Source organism: Panthera leo, chromosome E3 (assembly GCF_018350215.1).
Source record: "Panthera leo isolate Ple1 chromosome E3, P.leo_Ple1_pat1.1, whole genome shotgun sequence".
Lineage (NCBI taxonomy): Eukaryota > Metazoa > Chordata > Mammalia > Carnivora > Felidae > Panthera > Panthera leo.
In genome coordinates this window covers 10,759,752-10,779,302 of record NC_056694.1, presented here as the reverse complement: position 1 = coordinate 10,779,302, position 19,551 = coordinate 10,759,752, and the positions used below count along the sequence as shown (strand labels likewise).

Genomic DNA, 19,551 nt, shown 5'->3' with positions numbered 1-19,551 from the left:
AGTATTTAGGCGCCACGTTGCCAGTACTAACACAAGCACCCACCGCATCTTGAAAAAAGGCAGCGACGTCCCGGGACTCGATACTTATATTTAGAAACCCCCGGTCTCTTTTTTGCAACATATTTACAAACACATCTAGGGACAATACAGACTTCTGAGATCAAATGTATTATGGCATTCTTAAAGCTGAATGCATTAATAGAACATGAAACAAATTTTCTGATACTCTTATGTGCAACATACTCAAATGCTAATGTTTTCATCGTACAATGTGATAGCTATGTTTTAAGAATTGAAATAAACTAGGCACTGTATCCCCTTCGAAATTAGGCAGAGCCGTTAAGAATTACATTACCTGTTTCAAATTAATGGATACCAGTTTTCACCCATGGACCCAGGTCCCAACTCCTCTAAAACTCTAATCTCTACATAAATAACTGCAATTTCATTAAGTGACTCTTTAGCAGTTACAAAAGTGAAAACACAAACATTTCAAATACTAACCTCAATCATCCAGACCCTGTGAACGTGCCAGGAACGTTTGCACGATCAGCACAGCAAGTAAACACTGACGAACAGCAAAGCCTACGGGCTCCACTTTCAGGACACGCCCGGAATTCACCCACTTTTACCTCCACTGCCACCTTCCTGTTCCCAGACAGACAGCCAGCCCTGCGTGGCTACCTACAACAGCCTGCTAAGCCGGTTTTCCGGCTTCTGCTCTGGCCTGCTCTCGGTCTCTCACAAAGGAGCACAAAGCAGCGTTGTATCTTTAAAGTGAAGGACAGAACGTCTTGCCCAGAACCCTCCAGGTGGACCTGCCTATCTCGTCCACTCCTCAGTCCTTGGCACCTACGCGGCTGGGGCACATACAAGCCGCCTGGTAGCCACAGAAGGACGACATGAGTACTTGAGCAGTGGAGTGCTAATTACAAGCGGTAGCCCAAAATTTACGAAGGTCCTACACATGAATATCACAGAAAAGGATACCAACAGAGGACGACGAGTAATCCGGCTGCTGAAGCTCTAAAACTGTTCTCCAATTACAGTCCGTGTGGGACTACATTCCTGGGTTGAAATATTTATGTGTACGTTTCCATGTACACGAGAAATAAAATCGAGTATTTCAAACACAGTTTTACTGAAGAAGATGAAGGATTAATTTCTAAGTGAATCTCTTTACAATCACCTTAAAGAAAAAACGAGGGTAAGACACGAACAGGAAGTGAGGCCACAGCAGAACGCACATGTGTGAATGGCTCAGGTTTGGCGACCGATGCCCTGAGACGAGTGTATGATAAGGAAACCTCTCTTTTGAGGCAAAAGAACTTTCCTTTATTAACATGCTAAACCCAACAATTCTGAAATATGATTTTCTCTACACTTAGCAAAGACCTGTCAGCAGTCTGGTCCCTCCAAAATGTGGGCATGATGTTGGCTAAATGAAGGCAGGCTTGGTCACATTATTCGGGAGGCTGTTTCCCAGACCAAAGCCATACAAGCCGGGATGCGTACACTGACTTCCGGGACAAACGGGGGTGCACGAGTAGGAGCACACCGCCAGCGATGGGCAGGGCTGTGATCGTAGGTCAGCATCTGCGGTAATGCCAAATGGGCCTCTTCGTTATCCCTACGTAATTTCAAAAACAGAGATCAACGATAAAGTGCGATGGAAAATCTAACAAACTTACTTGATGGCAAGTTCTTTTTTTTTTTTTCTTTTCTAGAAACTATTTGGGAAGCGCAAAAAGACACAATGGGAGAAAATCAAAGTTATCCCCAGGCAAGTAGGATTACCTTCATTTATTTGCTCTAAAGCACAGAATTTTCCAAAACAAAACTAACACCAGTCTCTAGATACACTTTTCCTTTCCAACTTGCTCTGTTCATGAAAGGCAGGGATTTTCCAACCTCAAAACTTACTACAGTAGGGGTCTTTTTTTCAGGTCACTTGCTTCAAAGCAAACCAAACAAAAAACCAACGGCACTATTTCCATGCCCGTGCACTTTTCTACACAGTACATTTTATCTTCTAACGGTATTTAACTAGTATCCACCGGTTCGCGGTCATCTTTCCAGAAAAAATATACGATATGCTTATCAAACAGATGTGTGTGTAAGTTCTCATCTGACCTTCCTTGTTAATATCACACTTAGAGTTTACCTTCCTTAATGTATGGATAAAAAGTTAATTATCAATTTAATTAGGGCTGATCCATATCATGTGCCTGAATGTATATGCCGTGGAAAAGGACAGCCTGAAAAGCAATTACTTTGCACGGTCTTCTGGCATTTCACTGGTCTTCCGAACATAGTAAAGAAACGCTACTACTCGTTAATAAATCAGGATGGCAAATCAAACTTCTGGCGTAGGTCTTAGTTTCAAAGAACCAAGATTTATCTCTCCCTCCAAAGAGTTAGGATTGAAGAGACTGACATGCGTTAGGCTCACAAGCCGTTTACTCCATGATTGTCTTTAAAGGTCTCTTGCTATAAAAGCAAGCATTTATTTTCTAAACAATTTTAATATAGTCTGTATCTGCTTTAAGGATTCATAAATCTAATGGGTTACTGGTCCTATTTAGAAGTTTTATTCTAATAATTTTTATAATCATCTATTTCTCTTATTCTCTACAGAAAGGACAAAGGTCTGAGTGTGTAGAATATTTATATGTTCGTAAGATGTTCTTCTCTGAAAATTAATGAGACTTCTAACTAAAAAACAATTAAATTCAATTATTTAATGCTGACTACAAACAATTCAAAATTGCTTTTAGGTTAGTAAAATTATATTAATAAAAGAAATATGTATATGAAATTGAGATTAACAAATGAAGTATGAAATAAATACTCATGAGAATCATCAATTTATATCTTAGAAGCAATGAAGACAGACATTTTGAGTAGTATGAAATAGGCAGACACGATGAATAACCAAATGACAACAGGAGACAGTTATTAAGAGAGAGAGACAGAGAGAGAGACAGAGAGACAGAGAGAGAAAGAAATCAAACTAAGAAAGGTTAGGCAGCAGTTTAAAAAAAAAAACTCCCCAAAACTGAAACACCAAGATGGGGCGGGGGAGGAGGGATTCTTTGGAAATATGATGTAGGTGTATTTCAAATATTCGTTATAATGCTGCATGCTGCAAACACATATATTTTTGTGAAACTAAATATACACATACATGTGTACTTATACACAAAATTACTTTTACATGTATATACAATAAACTGACATCTACCCCTGAGTTTGGGGACTTTAAAACAAGGCAGGGGGTAAAGAAAACTTGACATAGTGCAATTTATTGTAGTGTTTCCATATTTTACCTTAGGGAAGAGCTACTCGGGGGGGGGGGGGGGGGCGCCCTTAGAGGAGTGGTATGAGACATTAACTGAGAAGGAAAAACATCACTGTGCCTTTGGTAATTATGAAATATGAAATGTGAGACTGTTAATTCTATTAGCTGAATTTATAAATCATTCTGGCCCATGTGCCTTCATGCATTACCTTGGCAGAAAAACCAGGTTTGAAGCCCCATTAGTTACAGGTATTACCTGAGAATGTATTTGTCGGTATGGCTTCAAAAACAGTTTTTAAAGACAGATCGTGCGTTAGCCTTCGACAGTATTCTAGGGGCAAACGTGAAGGAGTAACTAAGTGTCCACACCTTCCCTTCCACCTCACTGGGTTACTAGCTTGCTCTCTTCTATCACGACTCAACCAAGGTCATAAAATGTGTTCGCGAGCACCATCAGGTCTGGTCATGGTTCTCGTTTGTCTGTTTTCGGGTCCTGGGGGTAGAAAAGCATAGCTTGGTCCGCGTGCGGGCCACCGCTCGCGCCCGCGGCCTCCTGTGTTGTCTACCACTCCCAAAGGCCCGGCCGCGCTGCGGGGAAGCGGGCTGCTTTGCTCACACATACACAGAGATGCTGCACTTCTCTTCACAAGCTACCTTGAAGAATGAATGAGATGCACACTTAGCCATGTGAATGTGACAAATAGGTTTATGACCAGAAGTGAACTTTTGGAATCAAGGCTTTGAGACAACTAACCTTCAATAGTCACCTCAACTTCAGGGTCCTCACTTGTTTCTGAAGGGACATGCTGAGTAGAATCTTGAAAAAAATAAAATTCTAAAATGACATTCGTTATAAAGCACTTTCTATATGTTCCAACATTTTACTAATTTGTTACTCAAAAAGCAGCCTACTATATGAAATTTTACTGGCATTTGAATTCATCTCGTATTTGTTAGGTTAAAATATCTGACCCTTTTCATCGTAAACAGGGAGGAGAGAAAACAGAAAATAGGAAAACTCTGGAACACTATTTGATAATACCAAGTTACCTGCATCAATGGACTCAAAACACTCAGATTTTAGAGGAAGGAGATTATAATGGCATCCCTATTGCTTTCCTGCTGGAACTAGAAGATGCTGGGATAAAACCAAAGGCTTTTTTTCTCTTCTGTTTGCTATTTCCCCTCTCATTTCAGAAGTCCTAGGAGGGGTTTATATTGTTAAATAAAACCACAATCAATCTTTTGCTTTGGGGACCCTCCTACCAAGCCAATGACTAGGACAAATGCATACAGGGCTCTATCCCCTACCTTTATATATGCAACATCCTTTTAAAACTTAGATACTTTATTTATAGTTGTTACTACACAAAACCATGTACATCAGAATATTAGTGCTAGAAAGCTCAGCTAGAGAGCATCACCATCAACTCTCTTTTCATTTTGCAAAGGTTGAGAGATTAATTGATTTGCCAAAGATTATGTTTACTTGTTAGTAAAGGAATAAAGACCAGAACCCAGGTATGACTCAACTCTGTTCATAGTGCAATGTGACAATAAAAATCTCAAACATCAAGTATTTCAAAGCCTAATATCTAATGACCAAATTGTGGACGATGAAGCAATGCAGACTGCCTGAAGAAGCCGTGTGCCATCTGTGTCCTGTACACAGGTATTTCACTGTTGCAAATATACCGCACATCTAAAACAGAGATTTTGTTACAAACGAAACATCTAGTTACCTCCACCCGGTAAAAAAGAAAAAAATTCATCCACATGATTTTCTATAAAAAGATCTCAAAAAGAAATGTAAAATATTGTTGAAAATGAGCATCTCGGTATCTCTGCAAGAAATGTTTCTCAGTTAGAAACCCTAATTCTAAAATTGAATTTGGAAGGCTTAGTCAACATTCCAGGGATCTTGAGATCTCCCTCTACTCAGGTGGAAATTCATGAATGATTTAAAAAAGTTAAATAAAAAAGCAAACATAAGGAATAAAAATTTACAGAATAGCCTCCCTTTTTATTCCAGGGGGGGAAAAAAAAAAAAGACACAACATGACCAGTTTATGAGAGAAATAATAATACTAAAACAAAATTCAGGTACCTCACACCTGTCATTTTCCTTGGGAGAAAGCTCTAAGAATTCTTTTGGAGCTATATAAACTGCTTAGAAATAGGAAGTCATTCTGCATGATAACAGTTTCAACTCAAGGTTGCAAGAATTTAAAAAGCTGTACCACAGTTAAATTTTCACTTAATGCTAGGATCAAAGGAGGACTGGCTGGTAAACAGACAAAGGAGTTCCCCAGGGTAATTGTGGGTATAAAAATAAGCAGAGAGAAAATCCCTCCTCTATTAATCCTATGTGGAAATACTACCCTACTTAAAAAAACGGTGCCATTAAATAATATGTTTAAGAATGAAATATCGACAGAAGCCAGTCATATTTTTAAGTCTAAAACACTGAAGTCACTCTTTCCTAAGAGATTCTTAACATGGCACAAGACGACCAGGAAAAAGGGCAGCATTTTGCAGCATGAAGAGTTTTACTTACCGCTTATGTTTTCATCCCCATACGCTTTATTATTCAATACAGTAAAAGATGTATATTACATCTTAGGACTAAAACAGTAAACCTGTTGGCTAAGAAGGCATACCAAAACAATCATCTTTTTGGTTCCCAATAAGGTGCTTGAAGGGTAATATTCTCTATAATAGAGAGCAAGCAATACAAATATAGAAAATTAAAAATCCCTTCATTTCTAACCTTCGGCTGGTACTTCCATTTCTGTTCCTTCATTGCCCTCGGAAGAATGATGGCTTCCTAAAGAGAAAATAAACCACATATACTAAACCAGTAAAAACTTACATTGGAAGAAGAGAAACTAGGTAACAGTGCAAATAATTTAAGACTTATCATACAACATATACAGACTGATTAAGTCTTTCGTAATTACAACAATGTGATCTAATTCAGAAAAACATGTAACACTTCTATTTGAAAGCACAAAAAATTATTTTAAAACATAGATAAAGCAAACCTAAGTAACTTTGGGGATTTAATATTATTTACTGCAACTACACAATACAATTACTGGTAGATGTTGGAATTTGGATCTAGAACAATTATGGCTCAAGGTACCACGCTCATCTGTCAATGACGCACACACAAAAACACAAATCTTTGCTCACAGCCTCTACTTAGTCTAGACAAACAAGCTCAGGTTTTGCTATAAAATGTTTCCTGCTTTCCATTTTAACAATGTCGGAAGCTATGGAAACTAAATCCCCATCATTTAATCAAAGTTGTACTAAAAGGAAACTCGGAAGTTAAAATTTAAGACACTACCTTTAGTCTCAAAAGCATTTTAATTCAGGTAATATAATCTGCCTGCTTCTAAAAACTGGAACATAAAGCAATGTGTCAGGTTAGGCAGTCACAGGTAAACAGGCTCATCCTACAGAGCAGAAGTCTTACTCATAAATAGGAAAGAAGTAATCCACAACATTGGAGGGCCACTTAGGATTAATTGCCCGAACTGCCCCCCAGAATAGTCATCCTCTGTCCTGAAATGTCTGAGCTACGAACACGGAAAAGGCTGAAAATCACTGCCTTCATGTATTAATAAAACATATTACCTAGGAGTAAGGAGAAACCACACAGGAAAAGGAAAATCCAATCTATCTTGTCATCCACTGATAGCTGAGCTGATACTTAAAAACATAGGTTTTAAGTATATTTTACCTTGATTTTTAGAGAGCATCGATTACACTTTCAAAAACTGCCAGTGTCCAGTATTTTTTAATTTCAAATGCCATGCTAAGGTCAAATACTTTGGGTTTTTAAATGCCTAGCTTTCTGATGCCATAATTACTTAGGATTCTTTTCCACTTACTCCATAGTATAAAAACTCACCTGAGCTCAAAATGCTAGGCTAATCTACAAATCTAGAGCCACAAATTATTCTTTAATTAACTTTTCAACTATGCTTTCTCAACCCAGTCCCAACCTCCACCCCTTTAACGTTGTTAACATCTGAATGCAAGGAGCCCTGGGTTCTCTGACGGTAAAGTCAAAGAAAACTAAGGCGTAAGGTCAAAGGATAATGGAGCAGAGAGCAGCATTTAAAAATGCAGGGTGGTTAAAGGATAAGGAGTTAAGGTGGTTGTTCCACCCTATACTACAAGAGGGCAGGTCAACAATGATTCTACGTGTCCTTTCTGGTTTTGCTTTTGTTTTTTGGGTTTTTTTTTTAACCTGAAATAAGCAATTACATTGACATAAAACCAAAAAAAAAAAAAAAAAAAAAAAAAAGGAAAGAAATCCCACCCAAAGAATAGATAAAAGTAAAAGCCATCACAAATAGCCTATGATCATCAAGTTAGGGCACTCTATACAATTCCCAGAAAAGTATTCAAGTAGCAAACTTTGGGATTCATTTACAAAGTGGCATTTCACAATCTTTCTAAAAACTAAGAATCAACATGACCTTATCGATATTTACATTCCTAACTACACAATAAAAACCTTATTTCTGACTATTCTGATATAAGGTATAAATGTGTACTTTACCTTAAATATGAAAGTGTGTCATGTACCCATTTCGAGATTCATTACTAGATTCACAAAAGGGAAAATTGGTTTTGAAAAATTGTTGCTTGTGAAGTTCATTTATGTTTAAAAAAAAGGCCAATACATTTTTTTCCTTTTCCATTTAGAAAAGTAACAATACAGATAAAATACTAAAACACAGTCTGTGCAATATAAAGAACATAACATGAGAACAGTATGTGGGAAAACAGAAGTGAAGAGGTTATACCTTGTAAAGACTTCGAAAGGGGGAGTTTGTCATCAACATCATCAGTTTCGGAAGGGCCTGCTTTGGAATACAAAGATAATACTTCAAAAGTAATCCCAAAAATGTATTTTGGGTCACTTTAGCAAACGAATTTGGGTGAGTGAGATGGAATAATACAGCCTTTTCATGAACAACAACAAAAAAAAGGCAAAATGAAAAAAAAATGACGAAACGAGTGGCATCAGCTTATGGTCTTACTGAATGGAAAAGGTGTGCTCAGATGAATTTGTTATATAGACAGTCCAAAGTGATTTTGAAAATGACCAGACATATGGATCGAACGGGAATGACAGGTCTCAAATGGCAGACATGGGTTTGTCTAAACAGTACAAGGTTGGTTTGTAACAGCAAACTGCAACTTTTATACTTCATACAGGTTTTAAGTGCAGGTTTATCTTATAAGGTGTATTTCTTCCTTCCTTTACAAGTATTTGCTTAATCTTTTGTCATGCTGAAGAACACTGCAGAATCAAATTGTTATATCTTCCTTAGAATCTCTAGAATCACGTAATTAAAATACCAGTAAGCTTGAATGTCCACTGAAACAGAAACATGACAAGCTAAGTTATTAACTCAGAATTCCGTCTTTCCTGCAGGCCCACAGGATTCTAACAACTTCACACTGTTCTTCCCAATTATAAATGTAGGAAGTATTCTGAGTTAACTAAACATTCACATAATGCTATAAACATTGTGATGATATATTACACATAGGAACAAGCTTGTTAGTGATGAGAGTAATCAATCTAAAACAGAGAACAAAACATTGTGTTTTTAATGGCTACTTAAAATAGGGTTCGTGTATTAAAATGAATACAAACCACTTCACTATCTCTGAGTATGAACTGGATAGTACCCTAAGACTTTTGAAAGGTGTCGCTAACGAAGGAGCAGCTTCACAAAGCACCCAACTAAGCAAAGAAACAATTTCCTAGAAAATGCACAAACTGTATTTGGAATTTCAACTACGAGCAAGAGGCTGAATGAAAGAGACTTGAATTCAAATGCCAGATTCACTGCTTCCCAGTCAAGTGTTCCTGGGTAAAAAATACACAGAAAATAATTAAATCGTAACTAAGGTTGCTGCTTGACCTGTAAGCATAGCTTTAGCTGTTTTTTCACAAGTTTGGTTTTGGAGTATTCTCAGTAATGCTCTGTTCTGTTCCAAGATTTTAAAAGTAAGGTCCTCTTTAACACAAAGTACATTTTTGTAGGATTTTCAATGTATAGGATTTCTATCTTTTAAATAACCTGTTTACTCTGGATTTCTCATTTTACTAATTATATTATGTACAGAGAATTTAAGATTATCTGTGATCTGTGAATCACAAGATTATCTGCGAACAAGTCCATTTTTGTAAAAGATCCACGCTTTGTAAATTTATCTGCTGGGTGCTGGGTGAATTCTATATGTGCGTATCAATTGGCTTATCTTTCCAAACTGTAGAATGCAAATATTCTATTTATCATCTATAATAAGTATTCGTTGGCACATGATGTCTCAGTTATCAATGGCCACTTGTTGGAATCTCCCACATGACTGTAGATCTAAAAACTTATTACAGTTGTGTCAATTCTTTATTTCTATTTTAATTTTGAGCTATATTATAAGGGATATATGAATTAATGCCCACTATATCAACTCAGTGAATTATAACTATCCATATCATGTAGTCTAACTTTGTATACCTGTTACTTTTTTCTTTTTCGGCCTCAAATCAATATTGCTAAGCTGGATTTTGGGCGGTTCCGATTTGCCCAGTATGACTTCACAGATCACTATCCCTTCACATCACCTATGAAGTTGGTTGCATTTTAGCTCTGTATGGTTTTTTTTTTTTTTTTTTTTTTTTTTTAATTTATTTTTGGGACAGAGAGAGACAGAGCATGAACGGGGGAGGGGCAGAGAGAGGGAGACACAGAATCGGAAACAGGCTCCAGGCTCCGAGCCATCAGCCCAGAGCCTGACGCGGGGCTCGAACTCACGGACCGCGAGATCGTGACCTGGCTGAAGTCGGACGCTTAACCGACTGCGCCACCCAGGCGCCCCAGCTCTGTATGTTTTAACAGCACATATTTGGGTTTTCTTCATCGTAAAACACGCAGCCTACTTCACCCTCACGCTCAAAACGCTGGTTGTGACTACCCAGCATGAAATCAAACATTACCAGTGCTCACACCTGAACACCACTATCCTGGGGAAAGACTGGTAAGTGCACGGAGATATGTCCTAGCCCATTTTTTTTTTTTTGTCCTAGCCAAAAATTATGGAAGAAAACACGTATGTGAAAGAATGAACTACAGCATAATTACACAATGTACTATCACAACAATACCATTAAATCTCTAGGTGACAAGTAAATCTCAAAAACTCACACTGAATGAGGGACACACAAGAACACGTACGTACCAATATATACAGTACAACACTGTGCCAAACTGTGCCATCTGTGTCAAACTTAAAAAACTAAGAAAATACTGTGTGTAAAATGCATGCTCACACAGACACTTTTGTGGGAACAGGTATGCAGTAAAGGCATAAAATCTTTATTCGTAAGGACAACCGTCAACTTCAAGAAAATGGTTAACTCAGAAGAATAGAAAAGAAAGCAGAAGGGCACCTGGGTGGCTCTCAGGTCATGATCTAACGGTTCCTGAGATCAAGCCCCGTGCTGGGCTCTGTGCTGACAGCACGGAGCTTGCTTGGGATTCTCGCTCTCCTCTCTCTGCCCCTCCCCCTTCTTGTTGCACGCGCACTTGCTTACTCTCTCGAAATAAAGAAATAAACATTAAAAAAAAAAGAAATGGAAATTTGGGACCCATATTAACATGTTATATACTGGTGTGTTTTGGGGGGTGGGGAGGAAAATGATGAAATAGTAAAGATTCTATAAACCTTGGCAGATGTACGTTATGTGTGTACATTTCAATATTTTATTTAAAAAGAAAGCATTTTAGAAATACAATGCAGCAATGCAAATAAGCGATCTATAAGCATACCCAACAACATGTCTCACAAATTTTAGGTTTTATGTAAGAACCCTAAAACAACAGTATGTGCAAAAGGATTCCATTTATGTGAAATACAGAACCAGACAAAACTAATCCAAGTTCTTACAGGTCAGAAGAAGGGTTACCCCTGGAAGGGGGTTGCCTGGAAAGGAGCCCCAAGGAAGGAGCTTCTAGTGATGATCCTGGCACCTAACAAAAGCCCCCTCAGAAAGCACGAAAGGAGAAACAGATCAGGAGGCAGCTGGAGATCTCAGAACTGTATCCCTGACGGAAAGAGCAGTCAGAAACAGCAGTAAGGCTAACAGACCTAAACGACTCTCAGCCCACCTTAACAAAGTTTAAACAACGGAAAGTATACAAAGAATAGTCCCCAGTTGTAACAGAAGTGAACTGAAAATCAGTAACAGAAAGATATCTGAAAGTCCCTAAGTATGTGGACATTAAAACTACACACTTCTGGGGCACCTGGGGGGCTCAATCAGCTGAGCGTCCGACTTCGGCTCCAGTCATCATCTCACAGTTTGTGAGTTCGAGCCCTATGTCGGGCTTGCTGCTGTCAGCACAGAGCCCGCTTCGGATCCTCTGTCTCCCTCTCTGCCCCTCCCCTGCTCACACTCTCTCAAAAATCAATAAACACTAAAAAAAATTTTTCCCAAACCCTACACACTTCTTCCACTATGATCTACATACTGGGTATCTATCTCCCCAAAAAATATAAGAACACTAATTCAAAGGGATACATGCACCACTATGTTTGCTGCTGCATTACTTACAGCAGCCAAATTATGAAACAGTCCACATGCCCATCGACTGCTGAATGGATAAAGAATATGTGGAGGGCTCCTGGTGGCTCAGTCGGTTAAGCATCCGACTTGAGCTCAGGTCATGATCTCGTGGTTCCTGAGTTCGAACTCCACATTGGGCTCTCCGCTATCAGCGTGCAGCCTGCTTCGAATCCTCTGCCTCTCTCTGCCCCTCCCCTGTTTGCGTTCTCTCTCTCTCAAAAATATATAAACGTTTAAAAAAAAAAAAAAAAGAATACGTGGAATATAGCTACAATGGAGTACTATCCAGCTATCAAAAGGAATGAACTCTTGTCATTTGCAACAACATGGTGGGAGCTGGAGTGTATAATGCTAAGCAAAATAAGCCACAGAGAAAGATGAAAACCTTAAGTTTCCACTCATATGTGAAATTTAACAAACAAAACCTTAAGAACCAAAACAGAAAGGGACGCCTGGGTGGCTCAGTCGGTTGGGTGTCCGACTTCGGCTCAGGTCATGATCTTGCGGTTCTTGAGTTCGAGCCCCGCGTCGGGCTCTGTGCTGACAGCTCAGAGCCTGGAGCCTGCTTCGGATTCTGTGTTTCCCTCTCTCTCTGCCCCTCCCCTGCTCATGCTCTTTCTCTGTCTCAAAAATAAATAAAACATTAAAAAAAATTAAAAAAAAAAAAAAAAGAACCAAAACAGATGAACACAGGAAAAAAGAGTGATAAATCAAGGAACAGACTCTTCTTTAAAAAAAAAAAATGTTTATTTATTTATTTTGGGAGAGAGTACGAGTGAGTAGGGGAGGGGCAGAGAAAGAATCCCAAGCAGGCTCTGCAATGTCAGCGCAGAGCCTGTCACAGGGCTCGACCCACTAACTGTGAGATCGTGACCTGAGCCCAAATCAAGAGTAGGATGCTTAACCAAGTGAGCCACCTGAGCGCCCGCAAGAAAGATGCTTAACCATAGAACACACTGATGGTTGCCAGGGGTGGAGGTGGGTGGGGATTAAGGAGGGCACCTGTAGTGACGAGCACTGCGTGCTGTACGAAGTGTTGAATCGCTATATTGTATGTTAACTGTTACTATATTTAAATTAAAATTTAAAAAATAGCTACACACTATGGAAAAACCATAGAACAGAGGGGGAAAATGGATTTTTTTTTTTTTTTAGAGAGAGAGCAAGCACAAAAGCAGAAGAGAGTGGCAGAGGGAGAGAGAGAGAGAAGAATCTCAAGCAGGCTCCACACTCAGTGTGGAGCCCGACATGGGCTTAATCTCATGACCCTGGAACCATGACCTGAGCCGAAATTAAGATTCAGAAGCTCAACTGACTGAGCCACCCAGATGCCTCGGTAAAAGCTGGATCTTTGAGAAAAATGAAAACATTTGAGAAAGCTCTAGAGCTGGACCAATGGTTCTCCACTGGTAGTGACCGTGTCCCCATCCCCCTGGGAGTGAATATATCCTATAACATTTTTGATTGTTACAACTAAGGAGATGCTTCTGGTACCTAGTGGGTAAAAGGCCAGGGAGGTCTGCTAAACATTCTACAATATAGAGACAGCATAAAAAAGATACCAACGACAATGCACTGTTTGCTCAAAATGTAAATATTGACATCTTGAGAAACCTTGAGCTAGAGCAACCAAGAAAAAAAGACACAAATTACAAAATTGGCAACGAGAGGGACATCACTATAGACTTTGCAAATAGTAAAATTTAAAAAACACTACTTAAGGTAAAGTAGACAAATTCCCTGAGATACAAACTGCCAGAGCTCAATCAAGAGGAAATACATAACCTGAACAATCCTATAACTATTAAAATACATTTAAAAACTAAAAAATAGACCGAATTTGGGCGCCTGGGTGGCTCAGTCAGTTAAGCCTCCGACTTTGCCTCAGGTCATGATCTCATGGTTCGTGGGTTTGAGCCCCACATCGGGCTCTGTGCTGACAGCTCGGAGACTGGAGCCTGCTTTGGAGTCTGTGTCTCCCTCTCTCTCTGCCCCTCCCCCACTCACGCTCTGTCTCTCAAAAATAAACATTGAAAAAAAAACTTTGTTTAAAAAAACAAAAAACAAGCTTAAAAATTTTCCATTATGGAAACCAAAAGGTCTAGGTAGCTTCACTGGCAATTTGACCAAACAAGAACAGAACAATACCAATTCTACCAACAAATTCTTCCAATATATACCAACAAATTCTTCCCAATTTGTTTTATTGAGGCCAACATTATCAAAACCAAATAAATACATTTACCAGAAATCATCTAGTATCTCTTAATAACAATCAATAATACATAAAAAGGAATACATTATAACCAAGCAGGGTTTATTACCCCAGTAATCCGTGGCTGGTTGAACAAGTGAAAATTAATTATCAACTACCACTTTAACAGACTAAACAAGAAAACCCTATATAATCATCAAGGGACACAGAGAAGACCTTCTACAAATTCAACATCCAATAATCCTAAAACCTCTTCCCAAACTCTGAACACAAGAGAACTTCCTCAAACGGATGAAGGGCACCTACCAAAAACCCACAGCTATCATACTGAAAGATTTCCTTCTAAAATTGTGAACAGGGTAGCGATGTCTCCTCTCACTACTCCTATTCAGCTACTAGAGGGTCCCAGACAGTGCAATTACACAAGGAAAGGAAATGGAAGAAATAACACTGTCGACCTAGAAAGTCCCAAAGATTTTACCAAAAAGTTGCTAGAACCAGTAAGTCATTTTTAACGACATCACAAGATACAAGGTCAGTATGTGAAAATCAATTATAGTTCCATGTATTGGCCATAGTTGGAACCTGAAATGCAAAAGAACAGTAGCATTTACAGTAACACCAAAACCCATTAAATACTTAGGTATACAATCTCACAAACTGTGCACAATAGGATCTCTATGCTGAAAACAAAGCACTGATGAAAGAAATCTAGTAAAAACTAAATAGGTAAGAAATATAAACCATGCTCATGAATCAGAAGATTGGATATTAAGATACTCAACCCAATTAGCTGTATAGATTCAGCATAATCACTATTAAAATCCCTATAATTTTTTGATCACCAAGCTGATTTTGAAATTTATATGAAAAGATAAAGGAGCTACAATAGGCAAAATAATTTTAAAAAAGGAGAACAATTTTGTAGGACACTCACAATCCGAATTCGTAACTTACTATAAGCTGTAGTACCCAACACAATGTGATTTTGGCAAAAGGATACACAGAGACCAACGTAACAGAACATACAGAGATGTAAAGGAAATGCAGTGGAGAAAAGTTTTTTCAACAAATGGTGCTGGAAAAAGTGGACCACACAAAAACTAGACCTAAACTGATGAAGACCTAAAGGTAAAACTACCGATTTTTCATAAAGCATAGATGAAAATCGGTGACTTTGGGTCAAAGATTTCTTACCTATGATATTTAAGGACAATCCATACAGTGAGGGGGGTAGGGATCAACAAACTGGACTTTATCAAATTGAACTATTTGTAAATCGTATCACACAGGACTTTTATTCAGAGTATCCTTTTACACAGAATATACAAACTCAATTGCTCAGAAAAACGTCCACATTGCGTGGACTAGATCTCTCAGCTTGCTAGCTCCTACCTTCTTCAACTGTACTGAAGATACTATCATTTCAAACAATCTTTCCCTCTAAAGCATCAGATTTCCAACTCTTACTTCTCAGGCATCACCTTTAAATCACTCACACTCACAATCTCAAAAGGGAACATACTCGTGGCGGGGAATAACACGTTGCTCAACAGGCAATACCAAAGACAAAGGCAGACTTTTTATTTTAAAAATGAAACATTATCTGCATATAAAAAGACTATTTTATTAAATAGTTTTTATCAAATAAATTAAACTTATTAAATTAATACACATGTATTAGTAAGGTACCAAGAACTCCATTTATAAAGGCTAAATATTTTCCAAAATTTTAACTGTTTAATTGAAAACCCATAGAATTATCTCAATCTTCTAGCCATGTGATTACTAATGTCAAAAGCAATAAAGTGTTCAAAACTGACAAATAAAAATAATGATATTCACTATGAAATGGTTAAATGTATGTTTACAGATAGTCACATGATTACAAATCAGAATCAATTTTTCATTAAACTTTTACAATGCTCCAGAACTGATGAGGGCTTATCTTGTTAAATGAGCTACAACTATTCGGCGAACACAAATTACAACTGAAATGAGGTCTCAGGAGACAACCACTGAAATGGTTAAAAAGAGAAGACTGACCGGACAGGTGTCGGCAAGGACGTGAACAACTAGGAACTACTTGGACGCTGCTGGTGGCAATGTAAAAAGAGTACAAGCACTGTGCAAAAATGGTTTCGCAGTTTCTTACGAAGTTAAATACCTACCATGTGTCCCAGCTATTCCATTTCTAGAAATCTACTCAGGAAAAATGAAGGAATATTTCCACACAACAATTTGCACACAAAAGTTCACAGCAGCTTTGTTTTTAATAGCCCCCCAAAGTAGAAACAACCAAAATGTCCATCAACAGACAAAGGGATAAACCTGTGGGGCAGCCAAGCAATGGAATCAGCTACTGACACGTGCAACACTGGGGATAAATTACAAAACAATTACGTAGAATCAAAGAAGGCACACCCCATCCCGACAAAACAGTACATACTTGATAAGGATTCCACTTATACAAAGTTCTAAATGACAGAAACTAAGCTAAAATGACAGAAAAAGATCAGTGGTTGGCGGGGGAGGGCAGTGATTGTAATAGAACACAAGGAAACGTGAGGGTTATAGAAATCTCATTTCGAGTGCAGCGAAAAAAGTTTTATCCGAACGTAAAGACAACAAAACTAATCAAGTTTTATACTTTAAATACTTTAATGTATTTTATGCAGCCATAAACACAAAACTGACTATAAAATATCAAAAACGTTCTTCTTCTAAACTAAAATCCAATAATGTGTGAAAGCGTGCTGCATACTGTGAAACTACAGCCTTCCGTTCCTCCCTAAATAAGCAAGCCAAAAGATATGGAACAGAGTGACCAATAACAGCTAATACTTACTAACGTCTTACCTTTTACAGATTTTTAAGATAAGGATAATGCTTATACGGGTATTTTGTGTTGCACAAACAGAGCCACCCAAGGTTCAGAAGACCTCTTGGGTCTCCCAAATAATACTAGAAATTGGAACTGAATTCTAAATTGTGCCCCAACTTTTGCTTGTCCTTTTAAGAATATCAATGGCTATTTTACATTTCTGCTGTAGATTACTTATCTCACTGCCGCATTTTTGAAATCTATTTTATTGTAGTGATCAATCATAAGCACGCATGCCAGTCACACAAGCAAGAAGTATTTAAGGAGTTCAGACAATCAATAGATTTGAATTTTAACCGCTGATAACTTTTGGAAAGAAAACCTGTATTATTACCTTGAATGTTATATTGATAGTAATCAGGATCTTCTGATTCTTCCTTTACTGTCACAGCTGCCATTTCCAGGGAAATACCTACAAAAGAAAATGACATTATTTACTTACACTTTAGGGAATGCGGTTAGATGGTGTAGGAAAATCTCTTCTGTCCTAAAATAGTACAGAACAGAAGTGAAAGAACAGTGAAGGAACTAGTGAAAGGACAGAAGTTCGCTAGGTAGCTAAGGGACAAAAATCACCTAAAACCCAACCTATACAACGTTGTAATTATCACTAATTTTCTGGGATTACTTGCTGCTAACTTTTTTTCTCTGACATTCTTATCTTTGGAATTGGAGAACATCAGTCCTACTCTCTTTTCACTCAACATTAAAAATGCTTTTACAGGGGCACCCAGCTGGCTCACTCAGGAGAGCATACGACTCCTGATCTCATGGTCTTGAGTTCAAGCCCCACACTGGGCGTAGAGCTTACAGAAGGAAGGAAAGAAGGAAGGAAGGAAGGAAGGAAGGGAGGGAGGGAGGAAGGAAGGAAGGAATCAAATAGATAGATAGATCTTTTACCAACCACTGAAAAGCACTTAGTCATCAGTTATAATAACTCACTACTCTGCAGTTATGGTGGCATAATTTTAAACCATTTTAATAAGATACATAGATTTTTTTATCCTAATAAATCCCTTTATTAACAAGGGTACAAAATACACCTTTCGCATAATGCCTTGCCTACAATGAGGACAGATCATCTGGCATGGGCCTTCGTGGCTAGACATGAAGGAGCACACACGGTACAATTCCACATGCAGGAAAGCCAACCACAACCATACAGTCCTCTGATCAACTTCATACTGAGCCGGTGCTACGTGACTTGAGAAGTTGGCATGTAATTTTTTCAACTGAGGAAAACAGCTCAAAAAGAGCTAGCCCGACGTACTAGAGGACACCTACCCCTAACGCAACAGGCAATTACCGATGGGAAACTGATTTGCTTCCCACGACGGCGACAGGGAACAGGTCTGAAACCGCTCAGATTCTGCAGGCTGTCTCTTTACCACACGAGTGGTCATCAGCAAAGGTTAAGAGGAAATCACAGCAAACAAAAAAGGCAGATCCACTGGGGATTTAGACCCTTCAGGAATGAAGGTCTGGGTCGCCTCAACCAGGGAAAGGTCAAGAACCTTACCAGCTAAGGTCCCGACCGAAGGCAAAGAAAGAAATACAATATAATGGGTCATGGATTAGGAAGGTGTGGATTTTTGTGACAAGTTCTTGAAATGTGGTCACTATACGTATTTTCTTCCTTGTTGGGAGTGTTTCTTTCTGCAAACACGTGTATCTGGATGTACCAACTGTTCTCTCTTCTCCTCTGCATTGTTATTTTACAGAAGTTTTGTTAGGTTTCCCTTGCCACTTAGCCTTTAGAAAAAAAGAATATTCAAACAGGCTGAGCGTGAATGTGAGACCTAAGTAAGACAGCTCAGGAGAGGACATTAATCAGTCTCCCAGAGAAGGGGACAGAAACTGCTAGAACCCTGGAACTCCTCATTTTGGAGAGAGAGCAAAAGTGGAGGAGTCTGTAGGAAGGGCAGCTACACGCTGTGAGACGGAAACAGTTGTCCTTTTGTTCCAAGGAAGCCCAAATATGTAGGGGCGGGTGTGGATGAGCAGCCACAGGGGCAGCAGCCAGTGCGGTCACTGAGCTGCTGTCCCAGTTCCAGACACCCTCCCTGACTCTGCTGGAGCCTGGACCGCAAACCGGTCGGGCTCCTTGCAAAAACTCCCCAGGGAACGCAACGGGGAGGAGGCTGTGAGGCCAGAGATGAGAAAACCAACCCGCGTCTCGTTCCGGTCAGGGTCACTCACTGCTGGCACCCTCCTTCAATCTGACACTTCCCATAGCGAGAGCAAGACCCCCTGGGAAATTCTTCCGACCCTAGCAGGACCAGTTTTCACACGTCGCCTCAGACAGCAGTACCGTCCCACGGCCTCCCACCTCAGAAGGCAAAATTGAGACTTTAGGGTGGCGGCCAGCTCCTCGAGTCGTTACTCACAGGGCTCCTCAGCTACTCCTTCTAATACGAAGTTAATCATTAGTTAACCTTTACATTAAATTGTCTCCATTCAAGAAATACATAAGAAAGAAGCAAGGGGTGCCT

General features: G+C 39.0%; 1 protein-coding gene across 9 annotated transcripts in view; it reads right to left on the bottom strand.

Moving 5' to 3' along the window:
- The window catches only part of GTF2I (general transcription factor IIi), a 109,366-nt gene that overhangs the window by 41,349 nt on the left and 48,466 nt on the right, over positions 1 to 19,551 (bottom strand). For 2 of the 9 annotated variants that reach the window (XM_042922187.1, XM_042922188.1), the window contains exons 9-12: positions 17,394 to 17,471; positions 8,125 to 8,184; positions 6,072 to 6,128; positions 4,056 to 4,118 (exon numbers count right to left, since the gene is read on the bottom strand). In XM_042922187.1, coding sequence (XP_042778121.1) covers positions 4,056 to 4,118; positions 6,072 to 6,128; positions 8,125 to 8,184; positions 17,394 to 17,471 — 258 coding nt within the window. Of the gene's footprint in view, positions 1 to 4,055; positions 4,119 to 6,066; positions 6,129 to 8,124; positions 8,185 to 17,393; positions 17,472 to 19,551 lie in introns of those variants that run through there. The other 7 variants (XM_042922189.1, XM_042922191.1, XM_042922192.1 and 4 more) reach the window with 7 other exon arrangements.